This window comes from Primulina eburnea, chromosome 12 (genome assembly GCF_022965805.1).
Source record: "Primulina eburnea isolate SZY01 chromosome 12, ASM2296580v1, whole genome shotgun sequence".
Classification (NCBI taxonomy): Eukaryota; Viridiplantae; Streptophyta; class Magnoliopsida; order Lamiales; family Gesneriaceae; genus Primulina; species Primulina eburnea.
The window spans coordinates 7,557,576-7,585,037 of record NC_133112.1 but is presented as its reverse complement, the minus strand read 5'-3'; the positions used below and the strand labels follow the sequence as shown (position 1 = coordinate 7,585,037).

General features: G+C 34.9%; 1 protein-coding gene and 1 long non-coding RNA gene across 6 annotated transcripts; both read left to right on the top strand.

The window, feature by feature from the left end:
* The first annotated feature begins 3,402 nt into the window (after positions 1 to 3,402).
* LOC140807103 (aspartic proteinase 36-like) lies at positions 3,403 to 17,580 on the top strand. 3 transcript variants are annotated; one of them, XM_073163795.1, is made up of 11 exons: positions 3,403 to 3,575; positions 3,736 to 4,170; positions 5,269 to 5,398; positions 5,591 to 5,838; positions 7,641 to 7,865; positions 8,017 to 8,179; positions 8,308 to 8,381; positions 8,573 to 8,663; positions 9,163 to 9,238; positions 16,388 to 16,459; positions 17,312 to 17,580. In XM_073163795.1, exons 2-11 carry the CDS (start codon positions 3,935 to 3,937, stop codon positions 17,467 to 17,469), a joined length of 1,473 nt encoding a protein of 490 aa, XP_073019896.1. In that variant the 5' UTR covers positions 3,403 to 3,575; positions 3,736 to 3,934; the 3' UTR covers positions 17,470 to 17,580. The 3 variants fall into 3 exon arrangements, with proteins under 3 accessions (XP_073019896.1, XP_073019898.1, XP_073019897.1); XM_073163797.1 differs by having other exon boundaries at positions 3,404 to 3,575; positions 4,061 to 4,170; positions 17,312 to 17,579; XM_073163796.1 differs by having other exon boundaries at positions 3,404 to 3,575; positions 4,013 to 4,170; positions 17,312 to 17,579.
* Positions 17,581 to 18,658: 1,078 nt separating this feature from the next.
* On the top strand, positions 18,659 to 26,398 carry LOC140807975 (uncharacterized). Of its 3 annotated transcripts, none has more exons than XR_012112782.1 (3): positions 18,659 to 24,060; positions 25,228 to 25,472; positions 25,552 to 26,398. It is a non-coding gene; the product is annotated as an uncharacterized lncRNA (long non-coding RNA). The 3 variants fall into 3 exon arrangements; XR_012112781.1 differs by having other exon boundaries at positions 18,659 to 24,803; XR_012112783.1 differs by having other exon boundaries at positions 18,660 to 20,322.
* Positions 26,399 to 27,462: the final 1,064 nt, after the last annotated feature.

Genomic DNA, 27,462 nt, shown 5'->3' with positions numbered 1-27,462 from the left:
TAACAAATATTTTAATTTGTTTGTGGTAGAGTGGGTTGAGTTTGGGTGGAGTGAGTTGTTGTAATGTGTTTGTGGTGGAGTTTGTATGGAGTGTGGGTGGCGTGGGTAGAGTTTGGGTGGAGTGAGTTGTTGTATTATGTTTGTGGTGAAATGGGTCGAGTCAATGGAGTTTGAGTAGAGTGGGTGGAGTTTTGGTTGAGTTGGTGCATTTTGGGTTGAGTTTGTGGATTTTGGGTGGAGTGGGTCGAGTTTGGGGTTTGAGGTTTAGGGTTTAGGGTTTGGGTTGAGTTTGTGTTGATTTTAGTTCGAGTAAATAATTTGAGTCGAGATTGAGTCTAATTGTTAAATAGTTAACAAGTAAATAATTTATATTTACGTTAAAACATTTTAATATGTGATAATTTAAAAAGATAAAAATTGATAATTAAAAGATACTGATTGAGTTTAACATAAAAATTGATAATGTTGTAATATATAATTAACGTCTAATGATGATGACGTGAAATATAATTAGAATGTATCTCAAGTATATAAATAATTTATAATTATGTAAATATTTTAATATGAAATATATATCATAATTTAAGTAAGTTGTTAAAAGATATTAATAAAAATGATAATGTTATAACATCATCATAAAGGCTACCATATGTTAAGTTGTTTAGTCGAGCTTAATGTTAAGAATGTATCGTTTAGTCGAGCCTAATTTTAAGAATTAATGCAAAGCCATTCACTCGAGCAATCGAGCATATTGTTTATTCGAACTATGTTCACTCGACCCATGTTTAATATGAGTTGAATGTTTAATATCTCAATGAGTCGAGCCTTGATATTTAGTAGTGTGAGCTTGGGTCGATGGGTCTCATTTTTAGTCGTGTAAGCGTGCGTTGAGCATGGGTCGTAAAGTGAACTTGCAATCAAAGAATTGATTCATTCCAAGTTTCGTGGAAAGTAAATCTGCAAAAAAAAATGTTATTAATTGTATTAATTAAAATTGTTTCGTGTTAGAGAGTACAAAATTGGGTTGAGGCTCGACCCAAACATCATGCCTCGACCCACCACTTGGGTCGAGTTCTTAACATCGAGGTCGAATTTGGGTCGAGTTCCTTATAAGTTCGACCCAATGTTAAGCTTTGACCCAAAATTCGTTGTGTGTGTGATGTGCGTCGAAATCGATCTATTTAGGATGAGCAACAGATCGAACAAGAAACCAACAAATAGATCTACATTCGAAGAACTGTTAACCATGAGTAGAGCTCGACCCAATTAAAAAATTAGTGGTAAAAATCAAAATAATAAGTTGATTGTCTTGTTGGATTTATTTCCGAACCAACATCTTGTAGACTCATTGTTACAATGTGTACAATGAAAAACCAACAAATTTGACAAAAATAGTCATAAAAATTGAGGAGAACGTAGTGAGATGTAGATGGTGAATATTGTAAAATTTTAAATTTAATTTGAAATTTTTATTATATATAAAGTTAAAATTAAAATTTAAATACACTCATTGACAAAATTAAATTTTAAATAGAAAAAGTAAAAAAATTAAAATACGAGTCGACTCTTTTTTATTGAATAAACGCTCCCTACTCTCCTCGATTTCCAAGCCAATTAAAAAAGTAGGAGTGAGACAGAAAATATTTAAAAACAAGGACTGACTTTTTTTTAAGAAACAAGGAGTTGACTTTTGATTATTACATTAAATGCAATTAAACTCTTTAACTTAATTAATTGTCATCTTCTTTTTTTTCTCGGTCGACACACATCTTCCTTCAATTAAATTTACGAAAGTTTTTCCCCAAATCTAGATCTGTCGACCTAAAACTAATTTAATCGACCCAAAATCTACTTTGAGAAAAAAATAAAGTCCACCCAGAAAAATTGGTCGACCAAAATTAAGTTGGTCGACCAAGTATTACGGATCAACCAAGATTAATTTTCTAGGTCGACCAAAAATTTGTTGGTCGACCAAGAATTAAAAAGAATTCTTGGTCCACCAACATAATTTTGGTTGACCCAGAAGAACCCATAATTATGCCAAGTTTGTTTTTATTATTATTATTATTATTATTATTATTAATTTTTGTCTATTCTAATTACCTTATTCTCTTAATTTTTATTGAATTTTGTAGAATATATCTTTGGGTCGACCCAAAAGCAAAGCAACAAGGGTCGACCCAAAAATAACAAGGTTTACTTTGTGTCGATCCAGCTAAATATGTGATTAATATATTAAAACATGTAATATATACATACTTGTGAAATTGTGATGTATATGTTAAAAACATGTAACAATATTTTGAAATTGTGATTCATATATTAAAGCATGTAATATAATCATATAACATTATAGAATATACTTGTGAAATTATGTGATTCATATGTTAAAAACATGCAACATTAATCAAAATTGTGTAAGTATCCGTCAAAATTAAATAATTATCGATCGTATTTGTCAAATCTATGGATTCATGTGTTAGAAAAATGGTCGACCCAAAAGCAAACCTTGGTTGACCTAGAGATCAACAGGGTCGACACAAAATCAACCCAGAAATCACTTTGGTCGACCAAAAAACTGACCAGCAACAAAATTCCACCATAAATACTTAAATCGAAATAAAAAAAATTAATACATTGTCCAATCACATACAAAAACAAACACTGAGTCAACCCAAACTTGATCGATGTTGGATAGACCAAAATTTTGGGTAGAGTCTACCCAACATTTTGCTTGGGTCGACCCAATTGGTCTAACGATATATTTGGTCGACCAGAATTTGATCTACCCAAAAATTGGGTCTACCCACTTTGGTCGACCAAAACAAAAGTTTGCTTGGGTCGACCAATCTTTTGGTCTACCCACTTTGGGTAGTTTGGTCTACCCAAAGTTTGGTCTTTTGCTTGGATCGACCAAGCTTTGGTCTACTCAAACAAAAGACCAAATTTGGTCTACCCAAGCACAGGTCGATCAAAAATTTGGTTGACATTTTTTTTTTCGAGTGAGTCGAAGAAACAGAAGCAATAAATCGAAATAAACGTTTTATATTATCATATTTTTGTCAACCATTTATCCGATTGAGTTTGTTTAGTTTGACAGATCTACGTCGAGATTTGTCGGAAAAGGAAATACGATCAGAAAAGAAATGGAAAGAGGTTCGTGGGTCAACCCGCGACCCAACCCGACCCAACCCGAAACCCGTCTAACATGACACTAACCCGAACTCACCCAACCCGAACCCAATTCGAACCCGAAAAACCCCAACCCAAACCTGATTTTTTTCGTGTTGGATCGTGTCGGGTTGACGGATCGTGTCGCATTTTGACACCACTAAGTATATTTACACTGTGCATTTAGACATTTATGTAAATGGTCGCGTAGATTTGTTTTTAAATAATTCACCGTCGAGTGCCTTTTCCCTTAATTTCCCCCAGATTTCCTCATTTCGCCTTCACGGAGTCCCAGTCTAGAGTCGGAGCGAGCTCACAGAACACGGCAGAACGCGTGGTGGATACAAAAAGGACGGCGTACATGGCTGACGCAACAGCTTTCTTCTTTCTTGAGAGAAATAGAGGTAAAAGGGCTTATTTCTTGACGTGGGAAGAATTATTATTGTGTTTCCTGGATTTTTAGTTTGAACCTAAAGAATCTTGAAATCAATTCTATTATTTGCAATTTTTACGCAATTCAAGCCAACTTATTTTACCCCTTTTCCTGGTTTTATCTCTTTGTAGCCCTTTCTCACGTTTTCTGTTCACGTCTCCTGCCCACATTAATGCACCGAGTCCAAAACAAGACAATGCTGACGAATTTTTCATGTTTCCATCCCACCAAAATTTGTCTTCTTCGAACAAGAGTTGTATTCCCTCATTTTAGTTGGGTTTCTTCCCTTTTTATTACAATTTTCTTATTTCACAATTTTTGGCGGTGGCGATGGACTGCGGGAGGAAGGCTGTGATTTTGATTTTTCTTGTGATGCTGTTGTTGGTTAATGTAATGTGTATGGTGAAGGGCAATATCGTTTTCGAAGTTCATCACAAGTATGGTGGCCTTGGCCAGGCGACCGCGACATTGAGTGCTCTGAGGGAGCATGACTTTCGGCGCCATGGCAGAATGCTAGGTTCCATTGATTTCCAACTACGCGGGGATGGTTCATTTTATAATGCTGCGTATGTATCTCTATTGCATGTGATTGAGTTGACTTGTGCATTTGTTATTTTAAATATGATTTTAAGACAATAATTTCGTGATGTAACTGACCATGTAGGTGTTAATGTGTTTGTGGTTGTCTGATTTGTTAATGTTTATATCAGTTGGCTTAATATTTCAGTCTACTGTTAGTTTTTTCTTTGCTTCATGTATTGATCATGCATTAGCAGTAAGAAGCGTGTTTGGTATATTATTATTTGCAGTGGATGATGTTTGTGGAATTTTATCATCAGGTCACACAGAAATATGAAACAGAAATAAAAGTAAGAACTAATCTGACAAAACACAGATAGCGATAGTATTAAGCATTAGGTGACACGGTCACCTGAAGATAGAAAACAGAAATAAAAGTAAGAACCAATATGATGAAACACAGATTGTTTTTAAGCATGTGTTGGATAGGAATTTTTCTATTCCCTTGCTAAGGCTTCGGGCATTTGAACCATTTGTTTTATTTTCCAACATAAAAAATTTGAACATGATATTGTATTCCTTGGACGTCTTTCTGTGTTTGGGTGGATTGTGCTACGAATGGTATGCAGTACTTTTATCCGTTTATCTGGAAATCGCTTTAACTATAAGTTTTCTTCAGCAATAGCGAAGTATGGTTTGTTTTCATTCTTTTTAAATATTCTGTAACCCAAAGACCTGGGGCTCAGGATGAAAAGCTATATGAGTTTGTGGCTAAGTAATCCATGTACAGGGAGAAAATTTTTGACTGACCATAACAAAAGCACAAGGGTGGAGTTTTATACCTAGGGCCAAAAGCAAACTTATATAGCATTTCTTCAGAAAGTAAACACAAACATGCAATAACAATTTTGGCAGTTGGATGGATAGTCCATACATAATTTTGAAGGAATAATTATTCGGTTCCATATGGCATCACATGAGTAAATTATTTTGTTCCTTGATTGCAATCACTAGTTGACGAAAGAACACCATTTTCATGTGCTGCCTTGTCAGTTGTCAGAATTACTTGGTGTCCAAATGGTTTTTATTCTTCAAGATAACGATTATTTTGTGTATCTCAATTGTCATTTAATAAATTGGTGCAGGCTTTATTACACTAAAATAACAATTGGGACTCCTCCAGTTGATTATCACGTTCAAGTAGATACTGGAAGTGATATTTTGTGGGTGAATTGCCAAAACTGTGAGAGATGTCCCACAAAAAGTGACTTTAATGTATGTCTCTTCCTCTTTTTCTTTGTTCTATTTGGACTCCTTTTATCTTAAAAATTATGTTCCAACAGTTGAATGTGGCATCTGAAAATTTTCTGCTTGCTGCTAGCACCATCTATGTCAACCCTGAACCATCATTTTTCATAAAAATATTGGAGGTCGAATGAATAGTTTATTGTTCAATTAATCCACCAGATACCCTTGAAGCAGTATGACTTGAAGGCCTCCTCCACTGGACAGACAGTTTCTTGTGACCAAGATTTCTGTGCTGCTGAGTTTGATCGTCCGAATCTCAATTGCAAAGTTGGAAAGAAATGTGAATATATAGTCGCATATGGAGATGGAAGCAGAACTGAGGGATATTTTGTCAGAGATTTTTTTAAACTTGATCAAGTGACTGGGAACCTCCAAACATCATTGATGAATGGATCCATTGCCTTCGGGTTGGTTTGTATTCTCTTGCTTATAGTTTGTTGTCAGGCTTCTCAGTAAATTGGTTCCAGTGCTTGAATTTTGAGATATTATTAATACATTAACCATTAACTTGAACCTTCTCAAGATATAACTTATGTGCTAGTCATTCACAATAAACTTATTGCCGGTGTAGCACCTAGCACTTCATTGGTGACACACAAGTTGAGACTACCAGTTAACATTAATGGAATCAATCCTTAATTTGTATCAAGGACTCGAATGTGTATTTAATCCACGTACTCGAATGTGTATTTAATCCACGTATAATTGATTGTTCTGGAACTATATTATATTTGCTTAGCTTTCTAGTTAATAATTTGGCGTAACATTGTAAATGGTGGAAACAAATTTGAGTTACAAGATCGTTTGAAATTATTAATTACAAAGGTTTCAACCGTAAAAATTCATTAGCATGTGGCCTTTGTTGTGCCTGTCTCAAATGATTGGCTATCTTCTTTATTTGGGATCCATTCGTATTAATGCTGTAAACATTGGTATTAACATCGAATAGTGTATCTGATGCTGTATAACATGTGAATTTTCTGCTTATTTTATTGAAGCCATGAAACATGAAAAATCAGTAGACCACAAAACATGATTATGACCAAGTATCTCAAGTGGATAATGTTTGAAACAAAATATAAATGCGTTGTCCATAAAGATATTATTTGAATCATTACTTCCATTGCTCCATCCCTTTTTCGTTCATTTATTAACGTAGAGAATTTGAAAAAGAAAGGCTTAATGGAGCACAAAAAATGTCAAGTAGAGGTGCCCCAGTGGCCAATATGTGTGAACCACAACTTATTTAGGTATTCGGGCACGTGCATCCAATTACCTCGTGCTTATATGCTTAAACTAGACGAGTCACTAAAACTCTAGACAATTGGAAACATTATAAAGTAGTTCAATTCCAGACGCCTTCATCACCCCCATTGGGTGCTCCCCCACCAGTCAGGTAGATGGGTGGGGTTGCATTTGTTTAAGAAAATCTTATATTAAGCTGTCTCTTAAATGCCATATTTTACATACGTGCGCGACTGATTTACTAAGTATTTCAATTGATGACAATTCTGCATTATTTGAAGTTATGCATGAGCTTCGATGACTTGTTGAACTGTTATAGATATTCAGTTATCTGGATGTTCATTGATATCTATGGTTTATTTTTATTTCTGTGTAAGAAGGGAAACATATTTGTTAAGATTAAGCGTTGTATGTTACCATTCTCATGCGATATCACATGTACACTCACTTGAAAGAAAGTTGCATGACACATGTACTTAACAAAAATCACCATTATGAACACAAGAACGATGCTTATGCAACGATATAAATCCATGCTCTTTCAAAGTATAGAGGTCATATCTTATCTTATGATAGTTCCACGTGTATATTCTCATGACCGGATGCTAATATAATTTCCATCTTTCCCCCATAAAAGACTGGAATTTTACGTTTACTTGCGATTTAATTTTGGAAGGAGCCAACATTCTTCTTCTGGTATGAACAGGCTTTTGTGCGTATTTAATATTTCATTCTTGCCTTTCATTTGCGTTTAACTTTTATGCGATGTTGCTGAAGTGGTTTCCTTCTGCTAACTTCTTAGGATATCCTATATATGATTTGAGTGGCTGAGATTAGTTGGTGTCTTAACCTATTTTATTGTTTGTGATATGTGCTTATTTTCAAAATGAATCTTCTGTAAGAATGTTCTCATAGTTTTACCGTGAGCATTCTATGCATCTTACTTGTTTATGATTTTATATAGTTGCTCAGCTAAACAATCTGAAGGATTTGTTTCATCTTCTGGGGCACTTGATGGAATAATTGGTTTTGGACAAGCAAATACATCCATTCTTTCACAGCTTGCTTCTTCTGGAAAGGTGAAAAAGATATTTTCACATTGCTTGAACCACAAGAAGGGAGGTGGCATATTTGCCATTGGAGAAGTGGTGCAACCAAAAGTAAATAGAATAAAACTTGTGCCAAATCAGTACGTGACATTATTACTCATTTGTATGTCTCCTTTTTTCTATTACTAAATCAGAACACTAATGGTTTGTATACCATGTTGAATTTTACACATTAGCTTTTCATTAATTTAAATTCACACTTGTCTAATTAAGTTTTTATTGCTACCATAGGCCGCATTATAATGTTGTCCTGAAGGGTGTTGAGGTGGGTGGTCAATTACTAAATCTTCCCTCTGCTTTGTTTGACGGGGGACTAGGTAGAAGGGCTACAATTGACAGTGGTACAACTTTGGCCTATCTTCCGTCAGAGGTATATCAACAGCTTCTAGACAAGGTACATCTGAAATTAACTATAAAGAGCATTATTTTCTTGATCAAGCTATCCATGTGGGATTGATCCTTTGCATCTGTTTCTGTTAACGTTTCTTTTGTTCTCCGCTCTGTCTATCTATTCGTCTTTAGATTATTGCTCATCGATCAGATTTGAAAACTTATGTAGTGGAGCAGCGCTTCACATGCTTTTGGTACAGTGGGAAGTAAGTCTTCTAAGCCTGAGTTCTCTCTCCCAATCTCTTTTTGTATGTGTTTGAATGAAAAATACGTTAGCGTAACACCGGCAGGCACAAGACAATTCCTTGCCATAGATCTGAGAGATGCTTTTCTGATTGTCATTTTATGTACCTTAATTTGTTTTGAAAATTAAATTTTTTTTTTCCATGTTTTGCAGTGTTGATGATGAATTTCCTGTTGTTGGCTTTCATTTTGAGGACTCAATTTCTTTGCCAGTTTATCCCCACAACTATTTGCTAAAAGTTAAAGTAAGTAGTCTATATTAATTTGGTAAGATTTTAGTGTTTGGGTCAGTTGCATTTCCAAATTTGCTTTCAATATAATGTGGCAAACATCAAGGATTTCATGATCTTGCTTTTGTGGAAGCATGATGCTATTTATTCTTGGTGATTAATATATAATTACTGCAATGTACATGACAAAGGAGATAGGAGGCAATTTACTTTGCTATTCATTGCACAAAATTCAAATTTATCAAGGATTCTTTGCAGATTCATATCCATGCACAGAGTTGGAACCCTTTAGCAAATGTAGCTTTACTTTGTTCACAAATGTAGCTGGACAGAGACAAAGCTGACTGTAATGATGAAAAATTAATAATGATCTAAAATTAACATGAGTCATGTTGGAAATGTTTCTCCAGTGCTCTTGTAGTGGCTGATGTTTTAACAAACCTCACTTGCCTTTAACATTGCCAGGATGGAAATTATTTGAAATATCATCATGTGAAAAACTTTGAATTTCCAGGATAAAGAGTATTGTATAGGCTGGCAAAACAGTAAAACACATACAAAGAAAGGAAGGGAAATAACTCTATTGGGAGGTATATTCAAGTACTTTTTCCTATATTACGTGTATGGATTCACACAAGTATTTTTTATCTGTTATTTTTGACAAAGAATAATCACTGGCTTAATTTGGTAGTATCGCGCTCTTGTTTTGAGGATATCTTATTCTTTGGTAAGTAATCAGTCAAACAAAATGACTCGTGATTTTGAATTGCCTTTGCATTAGTTAAATTGTGTTCATCTATGCTATCTGGGTCATAAAAATCTGTGATAATCTAATTTTCCTTTTGACAAAAAGATTTGGTCATTAGATTAACTGATCAGCACGAATATCTGTGCAAATGGGAAGGTATGCCAACTACAAAATAATAGGAGGAATTGAGGAAAACAAAATCATTAAGACCCCTCCCAGCTTGATTTTCCTGATAGCCAACATCATTATACCTCGCTGAAGTGTCCATATTGAACGAGGTAGCAGTTTCCTGGCTATCCTTTAGCTCTAATTAATGGGTGCAGGCATGAATCACTTCCTCTGCATGAATCAAGCCAGCTTGTCATAGAATTGGTTGCTTTTTTTAAAAAGAAAAAAGGAATTATGAATTTTTCAAGCTCTTTGACTCAGATGATTCTCATCGTATTTAGATTTTATTCCACTGATTGCCTACGGTGACGATAGAAAATGCAGGGATACTGTGTAATTGTGCCATAAAATTGTACAATATAAACTGTGAATAGTCAACACAATCTTCAGATTCAACGTTGAAAACAGTCTAAACTATACTTGATCCATAATTAGCTGATTTTGGATAGCTGCTGGATTTTCTTCTGTAAAGTACCTACAATAGACTATAGTCTTAGGGAACAAAGTATGGCTGGCTCTAAATAATTGTGCCTAATCCCCCAATCGCCCAGATAATAGCAAGAGAACGTTCAACTCAAGCAAGACTAGAGTTGGATGGAGCCAACTAAACAATCTCCTAGCTAGGTAGGTCTTAAATATGGAGCATCACAAATCAAAAGTATGCCAACAAAGTGTGGGATCTTCATCACCACTTACGAAGGAATCGATTGAAGGTATAACACAAGAAACAATTGATGGCCCAACATAGTAAAACCTCATGCCTCTCAATCCATTCACCAAGTCAATAAAACCTTAATCAGTACAACGAGAATTGCCATTCGTTGAAGTTGTTACCAAGGCTCAGAGGATCAACAACGGTGCTCACACATTGATTGTAGTGCCAAAACTATAAAAAAATGATCATATACTAATTGGTTAGCTGAAGTTGAGAAATATGGATAACCTTGTATCGAGAAGATTTGAATAGGAAGAGGAAACATCAACATTAGTGATTAGAGCCGTCCAGTGGATGGGCCGAACCAACCTATCATTAAAAATGGTGGGTTGGTTTACGATTTCAGCCACTCATTTGAAAGCGGGTCAAAACATGTCAACCCGTTTGGGTTGCGGGTTGAGGTGGGTCGGCCCACTATTATTTAAAAGCAATAAATTTTTTATTAATTATTAAATAAGATTTTATTAATTATTAAACGATTATTCTATACTTATGTGAAATTTGGGATCGTGTACATTTAGTGGGAATTAAATGTGTAACCAAGTTAAATGTGGTTTCGTTTCTAGTATTTCCAAAATTATAAAATAAGTACTAAAAAGATAAAATAAAATTACAATCGTAGATAATTTGAGAAGCAAAAAATATAATCAAGGTGTATTATCATTGGGGAAAAAAATTAAGATGTAACATTATAAAAATAAATAAATTTAGTATTTATCATCACTCGCATTTAATACATAATAGATACTAGTTACTTTGCACACGCGATACGTGTGTGTACAGTCTTTTTTATCATTATCGATGGACTAAAGTGAAATTTGACAAATTACGGAGAGACAAAATTGATATTTGAATTGTTGAAATAAAAATAAATAAAAATAATAGTGTGTGTTGAAATTAAAAAAAAAACAAAAAACAAAAGTGTGATATTAGTATCATATAAGGGAAAATTTGGAAAAAAAGTTGGTGTCCTTCCTAGATGGTTACTGTCATGTCCTCAACTTTAATAAAATAGAATAGATATGTGTTGGGTATTTTATAATAGTATTTTTAATGTATCATTTGATAGGTAAAGTATATGCTCGATTCTTTAGTCACGTGAATTGTCAATTCCATCAAATATTTGAGAATTTTTATTGAGAATATGAAGCAAGGAATTTGAGAATGGATGTTATTTTTTTTAAAATTTTGGCGAGTTGTCCCGCCTAACCCGCAGTCCGCAACCTGAGGCGGATTGGTTGTGTAATGGGCAAGAGTTAAGGACAAACCGCTGAAATCAAAAGATGAAGTGTTGGAAGATTCAGAAATAAGGAATTAATTCGAAGGATTTTATTTAGTTTCACGGGTTGGTTGTGTAATGGGCAAGAATCAATGACAAACTACAGAAATCAAGGATGAAGTGTTGGAAGGTTCAGAAATAAGGAATTAATTCGAAGGATTTTATTTAGTTTCCTTTTTTAATATCGCATGCATTCTAGCCATGGACAGTGGAATTAGGGCATATTTCTTGTTAGGGAAATTAATTGTCTTCCTGGTATTTAAATAACTATTGTTGCAAGGAATTAGAAAATCCAGAATTCTAAAATCAAATAGTGAGGTTATCTCAAAATGAGCCCAAAACCCTATCCAAAATACATCGATCATCCCATAACATGATCCAGACCTGGGATCATAACAAGTTGTATCAGAGCCAATCGTCATGGGGGGATTCCAAGCACTACAACCACAATTCGAAGCTTTTGTAAAGTTGTATCAAGAGGACATGACACCCAATGAAAGAAGGCAGCAAGCTCTTCTTGATCAATTGGAGGAGATATCCAAATGTCTGTCAACCTTGCGACTGGAAGAAGATCGGGGCAAAGACAATAGCAATTAATGGGGCACCGCCGACCAGCATTTTGAAGGATATCGAGACAGCGATGATGACTTATCATAAGTACCTCAAAATTTGAAGCTAGATTTTCCTTGGTGCAATAGCCAATCAGACCTGATGAGATATCTCTGTCATTGTGAAAAGTTTTTTCGACACCAAAACGGACCGGAGAAAGGCAAGGAAAGATTGACCTCTTTCCACTTAGAGTGCAATGGCGACCCCTGGTTCCTCAAATGGGGACGAGATAGTCCAAAGTTAACGTGGGAAGAATTTAAGTACTTCCGCCATTTGCGCGCATAATCCTTGGATTACTCCTACAACACTTGTTCTTGAAGCAGTGGAGAATTTTTCAGAATAACAAGAGACCAACGACAATTTGGAAGATCCTGGAATATCTATTTTTCGTGCTCAAGGACTAGCACGATTTCCAAGGGGAGACATGTGTAATGGGCAAGACTTAAGAACAAACTGCTGAAATCAATGATGAAGTGGTGGAAGATTCAAAAATAAAGAATTAGAAAGATTTTATTTAGTTTCCTTTTTTAATATCATGCATTCTAGCCATAGATAGAGGAATTACGACAGATTTCTTGCTAGGGAAATTATTGTCTTCCTTGTATTTAAATGACTATTGTTGCAAGGGATAGGCAAAAAAATGACTATGGTCGTGATTATGGCGTTGTAGTCTTGATTTTATTTCCTTTTTAGAGTGCGGATTGCTTCTCCGCTTATTGTAAACTTTTTTAATCATTATAATATATTCTAGTTTCAGATATAAAAAAAAGAATATCCATAATTCTAAAATCAAACGGTGAATATGAGGTCGCGAGGTTGTCTCAAAACGAGCAACCTATTTGAACGATAACAGGTTGAGGTTTCTCCAAACCGCCATACTGGCGGGCCAACCCGTTTTGACAGCTCTACGAGTGATGCCTCTAACCTTATGGCGATATGACCTATTTGAAGATATTTTCGAAGTGACTTACAAGCGAAATTTGCCATAGCTTAGGTCCATAACTTCCTTTTATATGCAAGAAACGAATGCCTGAGAAGTTGTGTTTCAACCCTAATCTCTTGGAAAGCTTTGCAAGAAATTTCTCAAAGACAGTCAGGTTTGGAAATGTCTGGGTACATATGAATGCGAGTACAAGCAGTTATAGCTGCTGACAATTGAACAACCGACATCCTAGGAGTTGATGAGCCTGCAGCAAACAGGCCCCATACGCGAGTATGGTCTTGCAGAGCCTTAATATCAGACATCAAAGGATAGTAGATATCGCTTTTTTTTGTGCTTGTCAATGGTCCTTACGCTTACGACAGCATGTCATGATCAGTATATAGGACCAACACATTCGCTAGCCAGTCATAGACCGGGCTAAGCAGTGTCTGATTAACCCAATTGGGTTTCACACTAAGACTAATGAGCTCTAAAATGATGCTTGGGGATTGCTTCTGCGCACATAGATTTGAGCTTCATTCTCATTACCCGGTCAAAATGGAAAATAGTACATAGTGTGGTTAAGGCTTTCAGAGTGATCTCCGTCCCTTATGTAAACTTATATCAATGCATCCCCCAACAATAGTATCATTGAGGTAGATACACAAATTACTTTAAATATAAGAATCTTTAATCAAATGACCTCTATTATATCAAATGAGACCATTAATTATTACAGTTCGGGTTTCCGTGGAGTACTTCATTCATATTCATCTTAATCTATCTACTGAATGGTTTTCCAGCCATTAATTATTTCATGGGGAATATAATTCATATTTTTTTTTGATAGGAAACATAATTATATTAAATTAAATAATAAGTCTTACAGTAGCGGATAAGCAATCCGCAGAGTCAATTAAAAGATTACAATATTAAATCTCCAAAATCATAACAATACATATTTCCAATCTCTAACCAAATCCGATATATGAAGATCTTTAAATTCATCCAATACAACCGTCCATCCTGCAACCCTGAGTTTAATTTTTTCCCAAACTTCAGCCAACGATTCCGATTTGTCTTGAAAAATTCTTGAGTTTTTTTCCATCCATATCGACCAAAATGTGCAAAGAACAATGATAGACCAGAATCTCAAGTGTTTTCTCGTTGTCTGCAAGCCTGATTCCATGAAGAACATATCTGTTGCCTTCCTCGGAAAGGACCACATAAAACCCATTTCTTGGATCACCTTTAACCACATGCTATAAGAGAATGAACAGTGCAGCAGCAAGTGATCTTGATCTTCTTCCTTTTCCTTACATAGACAGCACCAGTTTGGGCTAAGAGAACAGCCCGGCCACCTTCTTTGCACCGCGTCACAAGTCTGTAATTTGTCCAAAGCAACTATCTAGAACCGGAGGACAATCCTACTTAAACGATGACAAAACCGATGTGTCTCTTTTGAAGCTGTCATCTGTGTGAGAGAGTGAACCTACAAATTGATGCGATTCTCGATTTTCTATCACTAATTTCTGGAAAAACAGAGAAGCCACTGAATGAAAAGGAACCAGGTGATGGATGGTCCATATTGGTATTGGCAGAGGATGATCACCACTCATGAGAATGCAGATAGAGTAATAACCGTTAAAGAGACTTAATTGTAATTTAATACCGAAATGATTCAAGAACCAGTTGGAAACGCCCACTTGTAATTTAGATTTGATGTCCATGCAACATTGAATAAAGTAGAAACAAAGTTAAGTGACTTTATTTTTGAGCATTTGAAAGATACCGTTTCCATGATGTGTTGAGATGAGAGTGAAAACGTCTATTGCATTTAATGTTATTTCAGTCGACATTGACAAGTTGGTTACTTCAACATATTCTTCTTATGAATAATACATGCATGATATCTTGTAAGCATGTTTGGGAATACTTTTTGTAGTATCGGACTTAAGAGAAATATCAAAATAATTTCCAAAAAGTTATAATTTTTCTCATTAAAAAAACTATTATTATATGCACGATGTTTATCAAGTTGATATGTTGAGAAAACATCGAGCGAAATAATCGATTCAGTGATAATTATGAATGAAAATGTTCTATGATAATGATATACATGTTTTCTTATCCTTGCAAGTAGGAAAATATATATACAATTAAGGAAACGAATTGATTAAATCTATTACCAATAATTTTATGATTATAATTTCAGACATGGGTCAGGGCAGGTCTAGGTGGTTCTAGCAATAGTTTGGGTATCAGGTTCTAGCAAACTTGACTCAATCCTGATCCACTACCATCCCTAACTAGACACCAACTTTATGTGGCTTATCCACAAACTTATGGTCCTCCATCACTCCCAACAGTAATTTTAACCTCAGCATGGTTAAAATTTTGAGCAATTCAATGCTACTGGGTCATGGACGAGGATACTCTCCTTCTCAAGTTGGTGTTGAATGATATTTGTATTATTTGTTAGTCACTCTTCCATATAACAGATTCACTTCATACTACTTATCGTAAATGACAAAGTAAACTAGAGAGATAAAACATATACTGTTCATGAGATTAAAGTAGGAGTTATGACTTTGCAACGTGGATAATTTTATCCAACTGCGTGGACTAAACAACTTGACCTTTTTTGCTTTTACTGTGCAATTTTGGCAACTGATTGGTCAACTTGATGTTGACATGGTTGCTGACATGGCCGATGAGTTAATAGCCGACTTCATGGTATGTGTTTTCCTTTGAAAGGCTTATGATGCTCAATTTACATGTTAGAAAGGCCCTATTTCATCCACCCAGAGATTATGAATTCTATCTGTGCTCGATTGAGATGAGGGATTGAGTGGCAGAGATAGGTTTCCTTTGAGGAATGAATGGACATTGTTTTGTGTTCATTTCAGAACCTTATGACGATGACTTATTTCTTAATATAGAAAGAGATATCCATGATTAAGGAAACTAATCTATGAAATTAATAATGTTGAGTTTACGATTGAAGACAGGATGAAGACAATCTCTGATTAATTTATTGCCGTGAAAGTGGGAATGATATCATACTTTTCCAACAATTAGTTGAGCAATGTGCTGCAATAATTTGTTCACTTTGTTGATCTTAATATATTTATGGGTTCCAACAATTAGTTGGGCAATTTGCTGCAATAATATCTTTACTTAATTCAGAATATCAACTGATGACATGTCTCCTGAAGCGAAATAGATATTAATTGAAAACTTGCGTCAAAGATGCCCATGAATCAATGAATTTATTTTTCTGTTCTTCTGTTTGCAGATATTGTATTGTCAGACAAGCTCATTTTGTATGACCTTGAAAATCAGAACATTGGATGGACTGAGTATGACTGTGAGTATAATTTAGTATTTGATTTCCTCTACACTCATCTTTTAGATTGTCCATATCTTTCCTATTAAATATTTAGAAATATTTGTGGTCGGGTAATCCCTTGGTGTTAGATAACTTTCCATCTTGATATATGAGATTTCCTTGGGGCTTTATTTGTTACCTGTGCATATACTGTGCATATACATATGCCTAATCATTTTTGGTGGGTGCTTTGCTGTCGTACAACTTCTCAAATCAATTAATTTCTCTACTTGCTTCAAGAATAAAAAAAAACGTGAACTTTTTGTATCTATCAAGTTATCTTCTATGGGTTTTAGGATTTACTGAAGGTGAGTTAAGCATTTATCCATAAGTGATATTATTTAGTGTTGCAGACTTTGCCTGGTGAGGTTCATTTCGACTTATAAACTGTGAATTTTCTCTGGTCTCAGGGTTTGACTCTGTTATCTTCGTCTGCTATATGTGTGTGACATGAATAAAGAATTTCTTTTGTATCCTCGTTTTAACTTTCGTATCTTACAAGTTCTCTTAAATTTCTTCTTGGTGACTTCTGATGTTCCATCAAAATTTCTGTGATAGAAATCAGTATTATGTCTCGAGTATCCCGCAACTTTACCGAATTATACAAAACAGGAGATATGCCTGCCAATCATTTAATTCTTATTGTATTCAACAGTGGAGATTAATTCTTATAAACAAAAACAGTGGAGATAAATATGTCAGTATATATAATGTCAACCAAAGTATACGCTGTCTGGAAATTTGAGATTGTGCTGTAATATTGACCCTTTTTCTGGATAAAATGTGCATGAAAACACAGCATACACTAAAACCTTTTTTTTTTGGTCGCAGGCTTATCAAGCATCCAAGTAAGAGATGAAGTGAGTGGGAATGCTTATTCTGTGGGTGCCCATTCTATATCATCTGCTTTATGTCCGTCTGCAGTTGACGTAGGGTCATTCCTTTTGTTAATAACCGCACTCTTCTATCTGATAGAAGGAACTAGTTAACAGCTCGGGAAGTGTTTGAGATGTAAATAAATGTTTGAGCCGAGAAAAACAACTTTGAATCTCGCTAATAAGAAAAGTGGAATTACTGCGAGTCTCCAACATTAAACACGATTTCCTTTATCTCAATCCCTTCCCCTTTAAATGGCTTCTTTCCTCCCGAAAGATTAACTATGGCGTCGACTCTTATGTTGAACACATGTGAACATATCTAATTAGTGAAATAATTAGTATATCCGTGCAACGCACGTGCATTGTATGTGCGTGCTTGCACGTATGTTGCACGTAGATATCGATTAGAACTAATTAGATGTAGTATAAATTAAAATATTTGAAGTTTAAAATATTAAATATAACCTGCAAAGCATATGCAATGTTTGCACGTTTGTTGCACGTATATACTAATTAGATGTCATTAATTTTAAAATATTTGAAAAGTTAGAAGTTTAACTTCAAGCATTTTAGAAAATTAATTTGTTTTAATTCTTCTTGTTATATAAATAGAATGAACAATTGTTTATATTTGAAATGTTTAAATTTTTTTTTTGTAAAAACATTTTCTATATATGAATTAGATGTAATATAAATTAAAATCTACGGAGTTGAAAATAGAGTTTCAATCATTTTATTTACGTGGAAAACTATCAAGAAATCGAGTTTCGAATTTTTAGCTTGTTTATCGAGCTCAATTCAAAGCTCTGGGTAGTTAAATATTATTTGATCGAATTTGACAAAAAATATGTTTGCGAAGTATTCGTCCTCTAAATATTAAATAGTTATCGTTTACTAATAAAGTAGTAAAGACGCAAACAATTTGTTAAATATTGAACAAACTTTGAATTTGAATTTGAGTTTAGCTATAAAAAAAGTTTGATTATGTTCAACTCCAATTCGAAAATTTCGAATACGGAAATATTTTCGAGTTAAAATTTGATGAGTGAGTCTCATGTCTGTGAAACGGATCAACACTACCGATATTCACAATAAAAAGTAATATTCTTAGCATATAAGTAATACTTTTTCATGGATGACCCAAATAATAGTTTCGTCTCACAAATAAACCCGTGAAACCGTTTCACACAAATTTTTGTCAAATTTGATTTAACATATTTCTAATTTGATTTGATACTGTATCATGTGCTCCAGCCTCGACTTCTGTGAAATTCGAACAAAGCTCTTACTTGAGTGTTTCTCGCTTAATATTACTTAAATTAAGAGTATATACTTTCAGAGTTCGTGGGAAATTATGACGCCTACAACAAAGGTACGACCTTTGCTTGCATCGTTGCGGATTTAGGTTCTTGCTCTATGTTGAACTTATCATCCTGTGCCTTTTAACTTCTTGGAATTAAGACAACAAATGCGTTGCCAGACTCCAGTGACATCTGATGTTCGACAAAAGCTAGTTACTGCTAGTGGCCCTTTTCGTTTATGAAGCAATTGGTTGGCCACAAAAAGTACATAGGTTGGCAGCGTGGTGCCTCCTTTATCAACCACATGTTGTCGATACCTTGATATGATGTTTGTATTATTGAGAAAGCTTTGAATTTGAATCAATATTTTGAAATGCAATTACATGAAAATTCTGTCTGTTGCCAATTTTTTGGAATGCTATTACAGGGGCAGAAGGTGGTAAGTTTGGCTATCATTGAAAATTGGGTTCTTTCTGTAGCAGTTTTCTTTCTTTGCGGTTTTTTTTTTCGGATTTCTCATCCGCTTTTTTGTATTTTGTTTTCTTGTTCTAATAAAATTTCGTTTACAATAAAAAAAAAAAAAAAAAATTGATCCTTTCTTACCCAGATGATCTTGAAACCTTCTCCAGTCCTCGTGTTATTTCAACAATGGTTCTCTATAAGTTGCACACATGAAGTATGAAATACGCTCGCTTGTTTTCCCTTATTTTAGTTAACTCTGCATTGTATTTTTTTCCCTTTAAGTGTGAAATACTCTCAGTTGTTTTCCCTTATTCTAGGTAGTAGTCAGCCTAAGTTTTTTATCTTTGCATTGTTTTTTTTATCGACTTAATAGACTTGCATCCGAGTTTGAGATTAAAGACTTAGGTCCTCTACAGTATTTCTTGGGCATGGAAGTTGCTAGATCAAGAAAAGGTATCTATGTGTCGCATAGGAAAAATGTGTTGGATTTGCTATAGAAAACATGGATGAGCGGATGTAGACTAGTGATACCCCTATGGATCCAAATCAGAAGTTAAGTTTAGAACAAAAATGAACTCCTGTTGAAAAAGGAAGATATCAGCGCCTTGTGGAAAAGCTCATTTATATTTTACACACACAACCTGACATTGCCTTTGCTGTTAGTGTGGTTAGTCAGTTCATGCATTCACCATATGAAGAACATTTGGAGGCAATACACAAGATTTTAACATATCTGAAGAACTCTCCGGTAAAAGGTCTTTTGTTTAAGAAACCAATCAAAGAAGTATAGAAACTTTTCACAGATGCTGATTGGACTGGATCCATATCCTATTGTACCTTCCTATGGGGAAATCTTGTTACTTGGAGTAAAAAGTAAAATGTCGTAGATCGAAGCAGTGTTGAAGCAGAATTGAGAGCAATGGCAAATGGATTTCGTAAAATATTGTGGCTGAAGTTGTTTCTAGAAGAACTCAACTAGAATCATAGGTTCCCATGAAATTCTGTGATAACAAGTCTCCAATTGGTATTGTTAAGAATCCTGTTCAACACGATCCTACTAAACATATCGAAGTCGATAGGCATTTCATTAAAGAGAAGATGGAGAATGGAATCATATGTATATCTTTTGTCACTTCTGAAGAGCAGATTGCCGACGCATTGAGAAAAGGAAACATCAGACCGAAATTTGAATACTTCAGAAGTAAGTTGGGCATGACATATATCTTTGCACCAAGTTGTTGGAGAGTGTTGAGAAAATAGAAATAAAAATATTTCATATTTTGTAAATATTTATTTCCTAAATACGTAAGGAGAAATTTGTATAGTTCCTTTCGTCACTGGATTGGGCTAGAATTAAGCTAAAATATTTTCGAATACGGAAATATTTTCGAGTTAAAATTTGATGAGTGAGTCTCATCTCATTTCTGTGAGACGGATCAACCCTACCGATATTCACAATAAAAAGTAATATTCTTAGCATATAAGTAATACTTTTTCATGGATGACCCAAATAATAGTTTCGTCTTACAAATAAACCTGTGAAACGGTCTCACACAAGTTTTTGTCAAATTTGATTTAACATATTTCTAATTTGATTTGATACTGTATCATGTGCTCCAGCCTCGACTTCTGTGAAATTCGAACAAAGCTCTTACTTGAGTGTTTCTCGCTTAATATTACTTAAATTAAGACTATATACTTTCATAGTTCGTGGGAAATTATTACGCCTACAACAAAGGTAGCAGGGGAAGAAGAGAAGGTGTGTCATTTAAAGAGGTCCTTGTATGGACTTAAGCAATCCCCACGCCAATGGTACAAAAGGTTTGACACTTATATGATCAAAGTTGATTTTCACAGATGTGAATTTGACAATTGCGTTTATTTCAAGAGAAGTAACAATGGAATTGACATTTATTTATTACTTTATGTAGATGATATATTAGTTGCATCTAAGTGTCAAACTGATGTTGAGGTGACGAAACAATTACTTAAGAGTGAGTTTGAAATGAAAGAGATGGGGCCAGCAAGTAAGATCCTTGGTATGGAAATCAAGAGAAATAGAGATACAAATAAACTCTTTATTTCTCAAAGGACTTACATTGAGAAGGTGTTGAAGAGGTTTAGGATGGATAATTCCAAACCAGTCCAAACTCCTATGGCTCAACATTTTAAACTGTCACTTAAGGATTCTCCTGAAACTGAAAAAGAGGTGCAGTACATGGAGAAAATCCCTTATGCTAATGCTGTGGGTAGTCTTATGTATGCTGTTGAAGATTAAAGATCAGATTAGATTAGGATCTTTTATTAGTTGGTAGAATCATATCGGTTGATTTGTTTGATGGTTATATCTTTTATCTCATCCTTGTATTTTAAATATTTGGGTAGATTAGTTTGTTAGCCTTAGGGTTTCAGTAGCCTATTTATTAAGCCTCGTACTTCATTTTATTATCAGTGGAAATAAGAGATTACCTCTCCCAAATATAAAACTTGGAAAGAATGAGAAAAGTCCAATGATCGACAAAGGACGATACCAAAGATTAGTAGGTAAACTGATATACCTATCACACACAAGGCCTGACATTGGATTTGTTGTAAGTGTTGTTAGCCAATTCATGAACAATCCGACTGAAGAACACATGGATGCTGTTTTTCGTATATTAAAGTACCTCAAAGGATCACCTGGAAAGGGACTATGTTTTCAGAAGACAGCTCTAAGAGATATACAAATATACAGTGATGCTGATTGGGCAGGATCTTCCACTGACAGACGATCCACATCTGGGTATTGCTCATTCATATGGGGAAACCTTGTAACATGGCGGAGCAAGAAACAATCTGTGGTAGCAAGGAGCAGTGCAGAAGCCGAATTTCGGTCCTTGGCCAATGGTACGTGTGAAGGAATATGGCTACAACGGTTATTAGCAGAACTGAAAGTAGGAGGACATCAAGTGATCGAACTAAAGTGTGACAATCAAGCAGCAATAAGTATTGCCAAGAATCCAGTCCACCATGATCGAACTAAACATGTTGAAATCGATCGTCATTTCATAAGTGAAAAGCTCGAGAAAGGGACACTGAAAATCTGTTACGTCCCCAGCCACACACAAGTTGCAGACATCCTAACTAAGGCCTTGTACCGACCAATCTTTGAAAACTTGGTATCCAAGTTGGGTATGATCAACATTTACCACCCAACTTGAGGGGGAGTGTTGAAGATTAAAGATCAGATTAGATTAGGATCTTTTATTAGTTGGTAGAATCATATCGGTTGATTTGTTTGATGGTTATATCTTTTATCTCATCCTTGTATTTTAAATATTTGGGTAGATTAGTTTGTTAGCCTTAGGGTTTCAGTAGCCTATTTATTAAGCCTTGTACTTCATTTTATTATCAGTGGAAATAAGAGATTACCTCTCCCAAATCTCACGTATTAAAACTTACATATGCCATGATTTGCACCCATCCTGACCTTGCCTATGCGGTAAGTCTGGTTAGTAGGTATATGGGTAAACCAGGCAGGAACCATTGGGAGGCTATGAAGTGGATTTTTAGGTATCTCAGGGGCACATTTGGAGTGGGATTGCTGTATGGAAAAAGAAAGGAGAGTACAGAGGTTATTGAAGGCCTTGTAGATGCGGATTATGCTGGTTGTTTGGACTCAAGGAGATCGTTGACAGGCTATGTGTTTAAATATCATGGAAATGTGGTGAGTTGGAAGTGCAACTTACAGCAAGTAGTAACACTATCTACTACAGAGGCTGAGTTTATAGCTGTTACAGAAGCAATCAAGGAAGCTTTGTGGATAAGCGGGATGGTTGCATAATTAAAGCCACAAGAGACTACAATAGCTAAGGTGTATTGTGACAGTCAAAGTGGGATTCACCTTGCCAAGAACCAAGTTTATCATGAAAGAACTAAACACATTGATGTCAAGCTCTATTTTGTAAGAGAGGTAATCTCTAAAGGGAAGGTGAAGCTGGAGAAGATCTCCACAAGTGAGAATTCAGCGGATATGTTAACTAAATCCTTACCTGGTTCAAAGTTCAGATATTGCACAAGGTCATTGTGTCTGGAGGAAGATGAAGATCTAGCCAAGGTGGAGAATTGTTAAATCAGTGGCTGAGATTTCATCTTGGCAAGAAGAATAAGAGGGAATATACTAGACATAGCAGTTATGAGATATTAGTTGTATATAAAAAGTCTTCTCTTCAATCATTGAAGTAGAATGAACTGTATTCCTGACTCTCCTTTGTGAAATAAGATTTACGCATTTTCTTCTACAATTCTTCTTCTCAATTCTCTCACGTAGCACACACAAGAGAACAAGAGTTCTTCCAGTGAACTCCATTGAATCACGCCTCAACGTTAATAACAACAGAATCAATATTTTGAAATGCGATTACCTGAAAATTCTGTTTGTTGCCAATTTTTTGGAATGCTATTTATTACAGGGGCAGCAGGTGGTAAGTTTGGCTATCATTGAAAATTGGGTTCTTTCTGTAGCAGTTTTCTTTCTTTGCGGTTTTTTTTTTCGGATTTCTCATCCGCTTTTTTGTATTTGTTTTCTTGTTCTAATAAAATTTTCGTTTACAATAAAAAAAAAAATTGATCCTTTCTTACCCAGATGATCTTGAAACCTTCTCCAGTCCTCGTGTTATTTCGATAATGGTTCTCTATAAGTTGCACACATGAAGTATGAAATACGCTCGCTTGTTTTCCCTTATTTTAGTTAACTTTGCATTGTATTGTTTTCCCTTTAAGTGTGAAATACTCTCAGTTGTTTTCCCTTATTCTAGGTAGTAGTCAGCCTAAGTTTTTTATCTGTGCATTGTTTTTTTTATCGACTTAATAGACTTGCATACGAGTTTGAGATTAAAGACTTTGGTCCTCTACAGACTACAGTATTTCTTGGGCATGGAAGTTGCTAGATCAAGAAAAGGTATCTATGTGTCACATAGGAAAAATGTTTTGGATTTGCTATAGGAAACATGGATGAGCGGATGTAGACTAGTGATACCCCTATGGATCCAAATCAGAAGTTAAGTTTAGAACAAAAATGAACTCCTGTTGAAAAAGGAAGATATCAGCGCCTTGTGGAAAAGCTCATTTATATTTTACACACACAACCTGACATTGCCTTTGCTGTTAGTGTGGTTAGTCAGTTCATGCATTCACCATATGAAGAACATTTGGAGGCAATACACAAGATTTTAACATATCTGAAGAACTCTCCGGTAAAAGGTCTTTTGTTTAAGAAACCAATCAAAGAAGTATAGAAACTTTTCACAGATGCTGATTGGACTGGATCCATATCCTATTGTACCTTCCTATGGGGAAATCTTGTTACTTGGAGTAAAAAGCAAAAGTCGTAGATTGAAGCAGTGTTGAAGCAGAATTGAGAGCAATGTCAAATGGATTTCGTGAAACATTGTGGCTGAAGTTGGTTCTAGAAGAACTCAACTAGAATCATAGGTTCTCATGAAAGTGATGACAAGTCTCCAATTTGTATTGTTAAGAATCCTGTTCAACACGATCCTACTAAGCATATCGAAGTCGATAGACATTTCATTAAAGAGAAGATGGAGAATGGAATCATATGTATATCTTTTGTCACTTCTGAAGAGCAGATTGCCGACGCATTGAGAAAAGGACACATCAGACCGAAATTTGAAGACTTCAGAAGTAAGTTGGGCATGACATATATCTTTGCACCAACTTGTTGGAGAGTGTTGAGAAAATAGAAATCAAAATATTTCATATTTTGTAAATATTTATTTCCTAAATACGTAAGGAGAAATTTGTATAGTTCCTTTCGTCACTGGATTGGGCTAGAATTAAGCTAAAATACTCTGTATAAATTGGTAGAACTAGAAAAATTGAAAAATAAGAAAAATTACTGAGAGTTTCAGAATATACTATTGTTCTTCCTAACATGAATTTGCTTTCTGCCATTGTCTTCTTTTGTGTTGTCTACAATGACTTTATAAACCCTCTTCTGAAATGGATGAATGAAGAAAGCAGACATGGTCTACCCCTTCAAATAACTGTTTCCAGTTAGGATTATAATTCTTTTCCTTTTATAATATGTGTGATGCATGAAAAACAGATTGGTCCTGACATGCTTGTAAGTGGATTTCTTCACTCAGTTCCTGACTTAGCACCTATGATTCCATCTATAGATGAAAATTCTTTTATCGATCCTACTGTTTCTCCTTACGAAACAAGCATCATATTCTTTATAAAACGTGGGATCCTTGTGGTGCCTTTTCAAACTTCTCTTTGCATCCAATTCAAATGCCTGGTGAAAATGGTGATTTTTCCACATGGCAAAGTGTGGAGCACTATTACCAGGTATCTTCCTTGGTTTATAGCTGCAGTAATATTTCCACACATCTTCTGTAGATTTTTTCTAAGTTTCTCTAATTTGTAGGCACATAAGTTTGTCGGAGTAGATGATCCTGTTGGAAAGAACTGCTTCGAAGACATAAAAAATGCTAAAAGTCCTGAGGAAGCAGCACGACTAGGAAGAAAAATGCAGATGCAACGCCCTGATTTGGTATCACTTAAAGACCCTGGTTACCTTGGACATGTGGTGTTAGCATGAACACACTTTTTCTTTGTTTTAACTGACATAGTTGATGACCCGGAGACTTCTGCAATAAAATTATTTATTTATTTTTGGATATCAGAACCAAAAATGGTGGAATGTCTACAAGTTAGTGAGACATGGTGGAATGTCTACAAGTTAGTGAGACAAACACAATCATGTGTCAAAAACTCTACATCAATTATTCCCATATGATATGTTTCTACAATTCTCTTGATGGATATGACCTTGTGATATTATGGTATAACAAGTTGAATTGCTTTTGTTTTAACATGGATTTTTTCCAGTTTCATTTGTTGGTCTGTGATACTGTTTGATTAGTATGAATGCTTTGGGTAGAATACAAAAACTCTGGAGAGAAGCATTTTATGCCAAAACAGTTATTTGATCATATCTTGAGGGCTAGGTTCCTGACCAATATCCATCGTAATTTTTTTCTAGTCTTACAAAGATGCTTCTTACTGTCAGTGATTGAAGACATCTGCTTATGTTTAGGTTTATTCCTTCTGATATACAGTCTAACAACGACGACTATTGAGATGAATATGCAAGTGTCTACAAAGTTTTACAATAACTTTCTAACTTGGTTAATCTTGTGTGTAAAGTAAGAATTGGTTCGAATTAGTTGCTAGCAGACACAATTACTCTCGCTTGTGTGGGCTCGAGGAGTGACCTGAAGTGTAGTTTTTAACATATTCTAATTTAACCTCGATGTTACTTTCGACTGCTGCATCATCAGTCCTCGTGGAAGCCTCGCCACACGATCTGTTTTGGGGTGGAGGTCGAGATAGCGAAGGGCTAAACTATCTCGGAAGGCTGTTGAAGGAGTTGAGATCCGAACTTCTTGCTTATTCATCGTCCGGGGCGAACAAGACGGCTTGTGCACTAGAGGAAAACGAGGTTCAAAAATTGCCAGGAAAAATGTGATTCGTGCTCAGGTAACTCGTGATATCATTGGGAGTTGCATATATCCATGCATAGAAGAATTGGCGGTAATAAATCATTATATTGTTCGATGCAAATTACATAATTATCATTTTTGTTTCAAGAATAGGAAAATAAATATAAATATAATTTTGGGTTCACTTCTTTTAAGTTTGGAGGAATATATTTACTTTATTTTAGTGCATTGAGATCCTATATTTTTGTGAACAAAATATAATTTTTTAAAAATTTTCTGTCACAGGATATAAATAACTTTATATATAAAATCATATCGTTTTTCAAAAAAAATTTAAGCTCATGAAATGTTAATCGTTTTCTATGATAATGAAACTCGTAGTCGTTGTAAATCACGTTTGTTCAATAAACTATGTAACAAACTTATTTGAGAAAGTGTTTGTAAAGAATTGAATTCATCATCATCGATCAATCTCGAACCTTCATAGTACAATATGTCAATCTTTGCACACATAGGAGAACAATCCTAGTTAGAATTTGAGTTCTTTATGTGTAATCAAGGTAAGAAACGTGTACATTGCTCCAGTGGTGTAGAATGTATATGTGTGTGTGTGTATATATATATATATATATATATATTTAAAGAAAGTGTAGAATGTAGATATTGAGTATTAAAATATATATTAATATTTTCAAAAAATAAAAATAAAAAAGAGCCAGTCACAGCTAGCTGTCTACGACTCTTTAAGAGACAACCAAATTGTGAAGAGATATGTCTCCTCATTAATCATCAGAATAATTTCTTTGTATATTTAATATTATGAAGTCAAATGT